The sequence below is a fragment of the Myiozetetes cayanensis genome, unplaced genomic scaffold, assembly GCF_022539395.1.
Source record: "Myiozetetes cayanensis isolate MyiCay16 unplaced genomic scaffold, myiCay2020 scf3, whole genome shotgun sequence".
Lineage (NCBI taxonomy): Eukaryota > Metazoa > Chordata > Aves > Passeriformes > Tyrannidae > Myiozetetes > Myiozetetes cayanensis.
Window position 1 is genome coordinate 54,395,291 of NW_026087521.1, and position 12,422 is coordinate 54,407,712.

The 12,422-nt window shown below is 45.2% G+C and overlaps 1 protein-coding gene across 1 annotated transcript in view; it reads left to right on the forward strand.

The window, feature by feature from the left end:
* The first annotated feature begins 3,522 nt into the window (after positions 1-3,522).
* NUAK1 (NUAK family kinase 1) overlaps positions 3,523-12,422 on the forward strand; it is a 48,343-nt gene continuing 39,443 nt past the window's right edge. Inside the window, exon 1 of the mRNA XM_050323824.1 lies at positions 3,523-3,810. Coding sequence (XP_050179781.1) covers positions 3,523-3,810 — 288 coding nt within the window. The remainder of the gene's footprint in view (positions 3,811-12,422) is intronic.

Here is a 12,422-nt window from a genome sequence, read left to right on the forward strand (position 1 = left end):
AAATAATAAATGTTGTGCTGTTTTGAAAGTTTGTGGCAAAATTAATCCCAAAAATGCACTGATTTTTATGATAAGTTTTTATTGCTACCATGCTGCAGTCTTTTAAGACTACTTTCCAACTCATATTGATTTCAGAAAGGTAAAGCCTACTGAAATCAATGGCTTTGTTGTTGTTATCGTGATTCTCTGTATAGTTTAGATTTTGTACAACATATCCTTCCATACTGCTTTGCAAATTAGAGCCTAATCCTATTTCCTTTGAAGTTGGCTAGCAGAAGTCTGCTGGTTTCAATGGGAGGATAATTCCCTTTTGTGAATAAGGAAAAGCATTTATGTAAAATAATACTGTCAGAAATGAAGAATTCCCTAGTGGTGTCTATAAACTCAGAGAGCTGAAATTCTCACCAAATGTTTATTTCAGAAACAATGAAACACTACATGTTTTACACTGACATGCTAAAAATTAAAAGGAAATACCTCTGTGTGTTTGTGATACACTCAATCATAGGCATACTTCTATATTTATCATTATTTTCAATTACCATTGCTTTTACATATGAGCACAGAAGGTTTCTTGTGTCCAGTTTTAATTTACATATTTGATTTGCTCAGTGCCCTCTGGCTTCACATTTAAGAGCATGGACACCAAAAGCAAAAGTGGCATTTCTAATACTACATAGTACCTGTGCTTACTCCATTAAAAACCTGGCATTTTTCATTTTGGAGTTTCTGGTATTTTTTTATGCCTTGTATCTCTCCAATCACAATATATAGCAATGATTCATGACATATTTCCTCATGGAACTGATGATGTATGCTTCCAAGCAGCTAGAAGAGAACACGCTTGGGAATATTAACAACGCTCATGAGCATAACATAATGAAACCTATTTTCATCACTGGCATTCATGCTTTTCGGCTATTCAAGAGGAATAAAGGGCTTGAAAATAGGCTATACTGAGTTCCAGACTGAAGGGAGCTTCCAGACAGTCTGACAACCATAGGTGGACACTCTTCCCTGCTGCCTCTGGGGGGCCCAAGCCACTCCAGAGCTGCTCCAGCAATCCAGCGTGCAGTCAGCACAGGTCAGAGCAGGACCCGAGCTGCTCGCCTCTTTGGTGGGAGCAGGGCTTGCACTGGACACAAAACCACCAGGCAGTTGTTACTGTCATCTTGACAGACTGCCGTATCCTTGGCACACAGCAAGATTGAGACTTTGATTTAATCTATGCAAGTGAAGTTGTGCTGAGGTGAACACAAGCCAGGACAATTTTTCACTTCTCCCAGCAGTCAAGGACACCCTTCATGTTCCCTGTGTTGCCAGCCTCTCTCTTAGCTCCCTCCTGCCTCTTGGTGCTCCTGCGTTCCCATCCATGTGCCAATCCCTACTCAAAGCAGGTCTGGTCTGCATTCCTTCACGTGGATGTTTCTCGGGGCATCTCCTCAGTTTGAGAAGAGCTACACAAGTGGATTTCAGACTAGGGGCACTGAAGGCAGGCCACTGCAGCAGTGATGTACCTCTCTGGCGTGTTCAGGTAGCCCAGGCATTGCTTTATTCTGTGCCAGCTGGGGATAATGCAATAGCACTTCAGAGCACTAAACCAAAACAACAAAAATATCAAAGCTACAACTGTCACCTTACTTCTTACAAAGAGAGTGCCACAGATTTTTTGTCCTTTCCACAGCTAAAATAAAGGAAGGGGCCACAGGAGGACAAGGCACTCTTTTTTATCTGTAAAGTAATAGAGTGAGGCTTCCCGTTCCCCTTCTGCTTTGGAATAGCCAGTTTGAGGTGTAGTCTGTGAAAGAGATGTTAAATTTCATGCTCTGGGGCTTAAGTCAATAGCAGGCTTCCAAAGATCAAGAAGCCAGCATAGGAGGTGCTACTACTGACAACTGCAGGATTCTTTCTATCTTCTTCAACCCTTGTGGCATGGTGCTGGTTCCTGCTAGGAATAGAGTACTGCACTAGGCAGACTCACCTTGAGCCAGCTGGGCACTTCTGCTGATCCTAAAATGAAGGTGTAGCAATGGTAATTACAGAGAAACTTGTCTCAAGTTCAAGTCAGAGGGGCTAAGGCTGCAACCTCAGGGATATGCGTTCACTGTCTCAGGAAGAAACCTTGAGGAAGTCCAGCCCTACACCCTGGCCCAGAGAGACACAGGAACCAAAGGAGAGTCCTCACCAAAGCTGGTATCACCCCATCACCTTGACGCCCCCGAGTTAGTTACATTTGAGAAAATTGATCCTTTGCAAGAGCCAGCCAGTAAAATTGGCTGAGCACGAGGACCAACTTCTATGCTAACACTCCTCCAGCGAAACAGAGGGACAGGGCTACTGACTCCTGAAATTCTGTGCCTTGGCATCGCTGTGACCACAAAATGGAATCCAGAATTTCAAAAGGTATGTGCCTTATTCTTGCAGGGCAGACAATCCCAGCTGTAACCTACCTCTTAAGAACAGTCAGCAGGGAAGAGACACTGAGTCAGGGCTCTTACTTGAAGGTCCAGCAAACTGGCCATACTGCAGCATGCCAGAGTGATTTCACCCCACACAAATTTCCCACGTCTGCTATTAGAGACCATCTGCCTCCACTGGTCATGGGCTTGGGGATGGCTTCTTTTCTAAAGGAAACATCTGATTCGACTTAACCCTGCCAACAATTTATGTCTGTATTGGTTTAAATTTTCAAGCTGTCTCTGTAACAGAAATAAACACCTTACTTTAAAATGAAGAAAGCATAAACCCGATGCATTCTTTTGTATTTCAAAGATCCTGAAAGCACAGACGAGGTGCTCCTCAACTCTAGATCTTGGCATCGAGTTTGCAAGTTGACCACAGCGGGACTGGTCCAGGAAGGTTCTGACAGGCAAAAACCTCCTGGAGCGGGCAAACAGCGCCCGTCCATGCCAAGGACGGGCGGCACCCGGGCGTGCCCGGGTTTTTCTGCCAGTTCCTCTAACATGGAAACCCCACAGGAAACCCTCGCCCGCGTGGTGAATGGGGAAAATGAAGCGTTTTCTGGAAAAACTTTCCAGACCTAAATTTGGTGCGGGCTCACTCGAGCCCCTGCCCGCCGCCCCTGCAGGTGCAGACGCCAGACCCGTGGGGCCGGGGCGGGCGCTCCACCTCGCCTCGCCTCGCCCCAGCACGGCCTCGCTGGGACCCGGGGCTCAGAGCGGGGTTCGGCCCCGCTGAGGCGCCTTCCAGCGGTCCGGGAGAGCCGCCCAGGAGCCCCCGTCCCTCCGGCGCACAAAAGCAGGCTCTGGTCAGACAGCGCTGCCGCCGCAGCAGCCCCCGCCCGGCTCCGCGGCTGCCGGGGCGGGGCGAGCCGGGTGGAGGGGCCGCCCCGTGCCGAATCCGCCGCCGGGGCGGGCGGCGGGGAAGGGGCGGAGAGCGGGGGCGCCGCCACCGCCTCGGCCCGCCCGCCCGCCGCGCCCCGTGGTGCCGGCGCGGGCGCGGGGCCGAGGCAGAGGCGGCGAGGCCGGCGGGGCGCTCACACCGCGCCCGCCGCCGCCGGGCATGGAGGGCGCCGAGGCGGCCGCCCGCGGCAGCAGCAGCCCCAGCCCCGCGCAGCCCCGCGGCTCCGCCTGCGGCCCCGGGCCGGCCGGCGGCGAGGCGGCAGCGGCCATGGGGGAGCCGCTCGGGGAGGCTCCGTCCCCGGAGGTAACGGCGGCGAGGAAGCAGCAGGGGGTGAAGCGGCATCACCACAAGCACAACCTGAAGCATCGCTACGAGCTGCAGGAGACCCTGGGCAAAGGCACCTATGGCAAAGTCAAGCGGGCCATCGAGAGGTTCTCTGGCAGAGTGGTAAGGCTGGCGGAGCGGCTTCTCTCTGCCTATTAATTCGTATATACAGGTATATGTAATTTTAATTTCCAGCGCCGGGTGCATCCTGTCGGGACCCTGCCGCCAGGAGCCCCGTCCCTGCGCGGAGCTGCCGTGTTGTGGCGAGGCGGGCGCTTGGCGTGGCCGCAGCCCGCAGGGACCCGGGTCAGCATCCCACCCGTGCCTGAGGTCCAGGGCTTTGTTTAGAGTGCAAATCCTATAGAGAGACTTCTATGTGGGTGGAACGGTGAAGGTATTGTGGTAACACGTTGGTACGTTTTGGTGGGATGCGTTATTATTGGAAAAATAGGGTGGCTTATTAATTTTGTTTTGTTTTTACATGCGGGTCTGCTGTGAACAGTTTATTTCCCCCCGCCCCCCCCGATGGAAATTCGCGGTCTGATGAAACCTGTCACATCCCGCAGCTGACCAAAGCTGCTCACAGAGTACTGTCAGAACGGCAAACGTTGGCTTCTCTGTTTAAAAACGCCGTGATTCAGGCATACTTTTGTGACCTGAACTTTGCTGACACCTAAAAAGATTGCAGGGACTGCAACCCAGCCCCATTGGTTTTTACGATCCGTTTCACCGCGCAGCGGTGCCGGCTGGCTCGAGACTTGAAGCAGCCCGGAGGTTGTCCAGCAATAACTCAGCTTCAGCATTTCCTCGCTGGTGCAGCGCTCCAGCCGGGCTCAGAAATGCGATTGAAGCAGTGTACACATTAGTCACAGTTATTGTCATTTTTCCTTCCCAGAAATATGTAACTATTCACAGAGGGCAAGCAAATGAGAGGCAGGCGTTGTTGTGTTAAAGATTGTTCTGAGGAATAGATGGTTTTCTAGAGAGGTCTCCATGCTGAAGTAGACTAATTGAGTTTTCACTCGACTTCATCTAAAAGCAAGGCATTTCCCTGGTGACGTTACATTTATCTTTCCCTTTTGGTTGCTGGGAAGCTCAATGTGCACCCAGAGGCAGAAGGATCTGTAAAACAGAAAATGAAATTTCAGATGCTATGGCTTTAATAAGGAGCACTTACTTTGCAACTGAATATCTTTGTGTCGACAGCGAAAATGAGAGTTTCAGCCAAGTTGTAGAGTCATATCATATATGCTTTCAGTTTATTAGCTCATTTGGAGGCTGGCTAAAGAGAAACCAGAGAAGGACATCTCTGCACATGCTCACTCTAAGTCCATGATTTTTAAAGTTTGCTGTCTTGGCCATTTTACAACTTCAAGCTAACAAAAGCTCCAGGGTTATATTATATACTATTATTTTGTAAGTAGATTATTTTTGACTTGCATTACAAAATGTAGTAAATAAGCAAGTAAATTGAAAACGTCTTTTTTAAAAGAGTTGGGAAATTTAAAAAGAAAAGGTGACAGTAATGTAAATGAGATTTGGCTTTGGGAAGAGCCCTCACAGTAAAGGATGTAGAGTATATCTCATCTGAGTTAACAACAGACCAGGTCTTTCCATATAACTGTCAAGCGCTTCAGCTACACAGCTAAAGGATACTTTGGTGATATGGTCTGAACTGAATCTATATGGCTAATGCCATCTTGAAATGGAGAGGGCGAAAGTCAGAATACCCATGCAATCTTAAATGCAATAAAAATATAGCACTTGCACTATCAGCTGGTATGTAGAAGCTAAACAAGTCCTTACCAGGGTGTGAGTCTTTTGCTGGAGTAATGCAAGCCTTGGCGTGTGGCACTTCATAATTATTAACTAGTCTGCAGGCAAGTTCTGGTGTAACGTGTCTGTTTGAACTGGAACATCTGCAAGTGTATGTAAAGTCTCCACATTTTGTCTGCTTGCAGAATAAAAGCTAGTTGTCAGGAATCCAACCAGATCTAAGTGAATGGAAAACGCTTCTTATTTTCCGACAGTTCCGTTGTCTGGCTGATACAGTGAACACCGATTGCTTTCCATGGGTGAGATAAGAGCACCGACAGGATGAATGATCAGAGAGTGGCAGAATTTTCCTTCATTTTTTTCCACCTCTCTTTCTCTTCCCTTTCCTCTTCTCAATTCTTATTAGGGGGCAGTGAATGCATCATCCGTGAGCGGGTTGGACCAGATGCTGCTGTGTCCAGCAGGGGATGCACGGAGCAGGGGATGTGGCCGGCCCTTTCTCTGCACCACGTCCAATGCCAATCCTATCGCAGCCGGCAGCTAGGAAGCGAGAGTCCTAAGGTTGCTTTAGTCCAGTCTGTTTACTTCCTATTCTGCTACGGGCTTAGCTAATCATCTCTTTCTTTACTCAGTGGTAAGCAGCTATTTGAAGCTGGATGGTAACAGATTGCGAAGCTGGACCTTGGCAGCAACTCTGTGTTCCCATTCGCCAGCCTTGTCCAAGTGATTCTCCTATTTGGCCTTTCCATTACTCTTGTCTATCAACAGTCTCTTTAGCTTTATTATGGCATTTCATAAAGATATTTGCATGACTAGCCAGGTTTTTAATAGGAAGCACAAACTTTGGATTTGTCATCATCTGTATAAATAGAGAGCTCAGAAATGAGGTAGAAACTGATGGGTTTGGATAAATAAAATAAAACCAAGGTAAGAAGACAGGTCCGAAAGTACAGATGTGCTTTAGTCCTGTGCCACTGGACATCAACAGCAGGATTTCTGTTGAATTGAATGAAAGTAGCATTTGGAATGTGTTCACAGTTACAGGTTTATTCAAATTGTTATTCCTCTTTAGCTTTGTTGTCTTTCCTCCTAATGCAGTGGTACGTGATCATAAAGCTTCCTGCCATAAAGCTCCAGGGTAGATTGTATGATACATTTGGTTTCTTATTGGAAACAACTTATGTGAATTTGTGTATTAGTTGCCACAGTGACTGCAGACAGTATTGCACGCTGCATGAAGCAGTTAAAATATTGCCCGCTACATGATGTATGAGGTGCCTAATTTTGCCAGCAAGATTTTCTTCATTAGTACTGGCTCAGTATACACAGTTGTAACTTATGATATTTTAAATTAAGGCACCTGTTAGTAAGTGTAAGGATGAAGAGATGATATCACAAGCCTGTGAAGTAACACTCCTGTTGATGTTTCCTTGGGCGTTTTCTCCCCTTGACAACTTGCACGTATTAAACTAAAGAACTGAACTTTTGTTTGTGTTATGTATTCAATGTTTGTTAGCCGAGAAATCCGCTGTTACACTTATATCAGCCTTAGTTAAGGTGTGTATTGACCACCTCTGGCTGATTCTGCCTGTGGTACAAGAAGATGGTAAATGCTCCTGGGTTTTTCTTTTAGTAAATGATTCCACTGGAGTAAATATTCATTAGAATGCAACTTTAAATTACAGATAGGCGTTTTCAGTCTTGTTATCTGTGTATTCCTGATGTTATACAGAAAACAATACCTGGATAAAAAAAAAATGCATTAATTTTAATTAATGTTAGCAGAGGAGCATGCCGCTCCCTGAAACATGGAAGATGCCAGGTAAACCTTGTTAGACTGCCTGGAGCACTCCCAGCAAAGTTTAACGCAGGGGTTCAGAACCCTGGCCGGTATACAGCTTCCTGGGGGTGCCCTCCTGTGAGATGCTCTACTGGGAGTCCTTTTGCCTTTCGCACCACTACTGGACCCGGAGCTTGTTAATGTTGCTGGTTGATTGCTACAACCATTCATGAAGCTCCCTGTGTTATCTGCACTTCATTTCTGTTGCCGGCTGTCCTCAGGAGAGATTTTGCCATTTGCAAAAGCCCAGAGCTTGTCTCCCTTTCTCTGCTTAGGCTGCACTGGGGAGGCCATGAGGAGTAGATGCAGAAGCCTCCCCCTCCACCTTCATCTCCCCCTTTCTGCCTGAACCATGACATCTTTTCTTCCTCCTCACCAGCAGGTGGAGGAAGCACTATTCTCCTCCAGCCGTTCCTTCAGAAAGTTAATTATTTTGGGAATTGATGACAAGCTGCAGCCCAACATGAAAAACAGGCACGTGGTTCATATTTGGGCAGGCGAGTTATGTGTGGTGGCTGGTGTGTGTTATTTATCTCCTTTGCATAAAAGTGCAGGTAAAAGGATGCTGTCAAATGAAATTGGTTTCTGGATCAAAATCTTGTAAAAAACCCTTTAAACTTTAAAGCAACAATTCTTTTTATTTGCAACTCCAGTGAAAACCTCTTCTTTGAAACAGCTCTGCTTTGTGATGCTTTTGAAGGGTTGCACAGGATTTTTGAAATCCTGAAACAGCAACAGATTGCATGAAAGGAGGACCTTTGTTTTGCTGATTGTATTTGTCCATATCATAACAAAACCAAGGATGAATACCAACAATGACAGCTCTGTCATATCAGTCATTAAGGCCTTGTTTGCCTTACACAACCATTTGTTTGTTTGTGGTGTGGTTTTTAAGAGTTCCATGTAACAGGATAAAAGTTTGCTCGTGAGTCACTGAGGGCAGTGAAAGCCAGGTGGGATGTTTGTCCCAATTCTCTTAGCTGCCCAGCTGATATCACAGAGAATGTTGGTGTCCCTCTCAAGCATATGAATTCTCTTATCTTTAATGACATGTTATATTTCCATTTTTTCCCCCTGAGAACTTCTGCTTCACTTAGCACCTAGGTCACTATTTCATATTGATTTTTATCTTGATTGCTCAGTGCAATGTCCAGACTGCTCAGGATAATGTCCAAATCTGATGCAGAACTGTTTATTTTTTTTTTTTTTTGAGGTTCTCTGTTGTTCTTATTAAGAGATCTTCCTTTGTTGCAGACACCGGTGTAGGTATCTACACAACACTGCTGTGATGTGAAGTGCTTGTACAGCACTTTGCACAGCAGGTTCCTGGTCCGTGAATGTGGCTTCCACAGCTATGATAATACACTTGAATTATAGAAACAATACCTTGTATCACTAACCCATTTTATTCACGAGAAAGGAAAAACTTGCCAATTAAAGCCAAAATAATTGGAAATATCAGCTAGTTTTCAGTGCACAAACTAATACTTGATTTTTTTTCCAGCCACGTAGAGTATGTAACATCAGGGTCCTATGGATGATAGCCTTCTCCTCAATCTCTCCTGCCTCCTGGGCTCTCTCTTTACCCTGAGCTTTTGTCCCTGTGTGACATCCAGCTTCGGTCTCCATTCCTGGCCCTTTTGTACTCCGCTGCCTCTTGCTTTGTTGTGCGTGCCAGCGCTGTGACCCGTGCAGAGCGTGCTGCTTTGCTCCCTGCTTCCAAGCTGGTAGCTGCCAGCATGGTCTGCGCAGCCTGGGGTGGCTGCTGTGTACACCTCTCCTGCCATGCAGCGCTTATGTGGGGCCAGAGGAGGGGGGGAGGAGAGGTTCTTGCAAAATGTATCACCTAAATCTTATTTATGTATGTATTCATGCATGTATTTATTTATTTATTTATTTATTTATTTATTTATTTAAGATGTGTGAACTGAGTTCTTTTAGGGACTTGTAATGTGACTAAATCTGGACAATGTTTTCATGGTGCTGGAGGCGTGTTAGTGAAACTCAGGTCATCCTCTGCATGCATGGAAATTCTAGATCTGGAATGAACAGAAGTTGGAAAGAGTATATGGGCTTGAAAATAGCTTTGCTGTTAATTTGTTATTTGTTCCACCCTTAGGTATTAGGTGTGTTCTGATATTCTGCTTTAAAAAAAGAAAAAAACCAGGAAATGGAAAAAAACCCACTGGAATTAATCTCATAAAAACCACTGTAATTAGTCTAATGTCATTCACAGTGAATATTGTGGGCTTATTACGCACAGGAGTTACTACCTGCTTGTATAAAATTACTATGGTCTTCACATAAACACTTGTTTAATTGAAACACCAAAGAAGACCTTAACATCAAGGGCTGCAGACAGAAATAACTGATTACAGCATGAAGGTCATCAGGAGAAAGGCACTAGTACAAAATGCTAGTTTTCTGCACTGAGAATTTTTGTTGGAGAAGCAGATTTGTTTAGGGGAGTATGGTTCAGTGGTATGAAAGTCTGGATTAATGACTAGCCAGTGAGGGGTCATCTGAATACACTAACTTGTCAAATCTTTTACCATATTAAAGAACAACATGTTCTTTGAACTTTGAGTGAACATCAAGTAGTGTTCTTTCAATGATGTTGCACTTTCTTACAGGTGAAGAAATTAAAAGTTTCCAAGAGACTGTTGATTGCTTTTTTGCTTTTTTTTTTTTCTCTTTTTTTTCCCCCTCCTGTACTGGACAGAATGATTTTGGGCAGGTCAGTTAACTTCCATGTGTCTCAGTGTATTCATTTCTGAAGGGATAATACTTAATAAAGGAAAGTTAGACTAAAGGACAGGGCACATTTTGGCCTGATACATACCTAGTATGATTCCCTCTAAATGTGAAATTCACAACAGAATTTGAGCCAATGTGTATAATGCAGCCTTCAGCTAAAAACGCTCTAACATGTCGAAGCGTTTATACGAATGGTTTCACAGCACCATATGCTAGAGAACACAACAGAATGGAAATTGCTTTTACAAAGTCTTTCATTAGATATTGCTAAAATATACTGCGTTTTTTTAGTGGCATATGTTCTAAAAATTATTATTTTTTTTTAGAAACCACAATGTGGATTTGCCATGTGGAGACAATTACTGTATATATTGTAGTTCAGGGTCATACATGTTTGAATAAAATTGTGTGGAATGTGCAGTTCTTGTGAACAATTGTTTATTCTTTAGAGAACTGTAATTGTAGTTAGTCTGTGTTTTGTCTGGTAAATAAATAACTTGAGAGTTTTTGCTGGAGTGAAGGATCGGGAGGAGGCATGCGGTGTCCACAACAATGCCAAGGAAGAATGACGAATGTGGGTTGACACCCAGTTCGGATATATCAGCCTTGAACACCAGCAGGTGAATGTGTGTAGAGCCCTAGTTATCCAAATGTAGAGCATATGGGACGTATTTCCAAAACCCACATACCAGGGATTTGGAAACTGGCTGCTGACCTTTGGTTTGACACAGGCATCTCCCTGGTTCAGGTCTTGCCTCCTGTGCCACGCTTATGTCTATCCACGTGAACCAGGATGCTGATGCCAAAGCACCTCCTCCTGCTGTACAACCATGCTTCTCTCAGTGGGACACTGTTCTCATTGTATTCTCGTCCTGTAACTCTTCCTCTGCATGGAGTGGCCACAGTGTCAGCAGCTCCTGACCTGGGTCGTGGTGGAGGTTGCAGCCGGTGTCCAGCTCTGGTGTTCAGTTTCAATGGTTCCCACACCACCAGCGATGGGTGCCTTGGCACGGGAATCTCTGACCTACCGACAGTGTTGTTCCTGTCTCTTCTTGCCTCCTACATAAGTCAGGATTTGTCCCTAAATTGCCCAGGTGTGCACCAGACACTTTATAGAAAAACCTCTTGTCATTAGCCCTGATGGGTTGATGTACTTAGGACAGTTGGTATGTCAGAGGAAATGTCTTAGATGAAAAGGTCTCCGACTAAATATGTAAATGACATTTGTCAGCATTTCCCTCAAAATATCTTCCAGCAGATGTGAGTACCATGTGTGTCCATTTAATAAACCAAACTCAAAATAATTTCCACTTTGCTAGATATATGTGGAATAGCTGGGGAGGGCGGGGAGCGAACTGCAAAGCAAGGTAAAAGCTGCATATGTGTGTTGTTATATTTGATGGCCAATTCATTAAAGCCATAAGTGTATCCAGGCTTTCAATAGTGTTCTCCTGCTGTTGCTTCCTGTACTCCCTGGCTACAAAATCAGTCTCTATGGCTCTCATTTGTCTTACCCACATGAAAGACTTCCAGCATCTGCAAGTTATGATTTGAGAAGTATCTGCTTTTAAACAGAATATATATATCACCGTGTCTTCACAGGCAGCATAGTATGTTGTATAAATTAGGGGATCCTAGACCTTTGAACACTAGGGGGCTGGGTGAGGTGCTCTGTGTGCTTACCATGTCTGGCCATACCCATCAAACATCCTGGACCCACACCAGAAATGCCAGATGTTCCATAGATGTAGAGGCCCTCCCGCAACCTTTGCTGTGTGTTGCAAAAGGTGGAGGGGGCAAGGCTGTAGCCGTCCCTTGATCTTCCATAGTTCTAGTACTCTTACTTGAGCTCAGTTGTTTTTATATTTTGAGCTAAAGACCATGGGCTGAGCCTCAAGGCAGTCTGTTAAACTATTGGATAGTATAAGCTCCTTGTGTCCCCTAGCTCTCCAAAGGCAGATGGGACTTGCTTCTAGATCTGATGTTTTATGAGACTCAGCCCTTAAAGCTGCCACTGGTCTGAATGGGATACAAGTCCCGGGTCTTGCTCAAGTGTAAACATTTTCAGGCTCTGTTCTTGGCAATGGAGGACATAATAAAATACTTTACAGGTGGCTCCTTTCACTTGAAAAAAAAACCCAGTTCCCAGCTAAGAGAAAAGGAGTTGGCATGGCTGGCATGTGTGAAACTGTCCTGGCCAGTTGTAGGTGAATGCAAAATCACAAAATAAACACAGGTCTTGTTGTAAGTATTAAGAAGACAGCTGAGGTTGCTTAGTTTAACAAGAATGTAATATAACTGTTAATTTGTGGATTCCCCCTTAGCCTTCCCTTCTCCCTGATGGCATTTCCTACTTCACCTC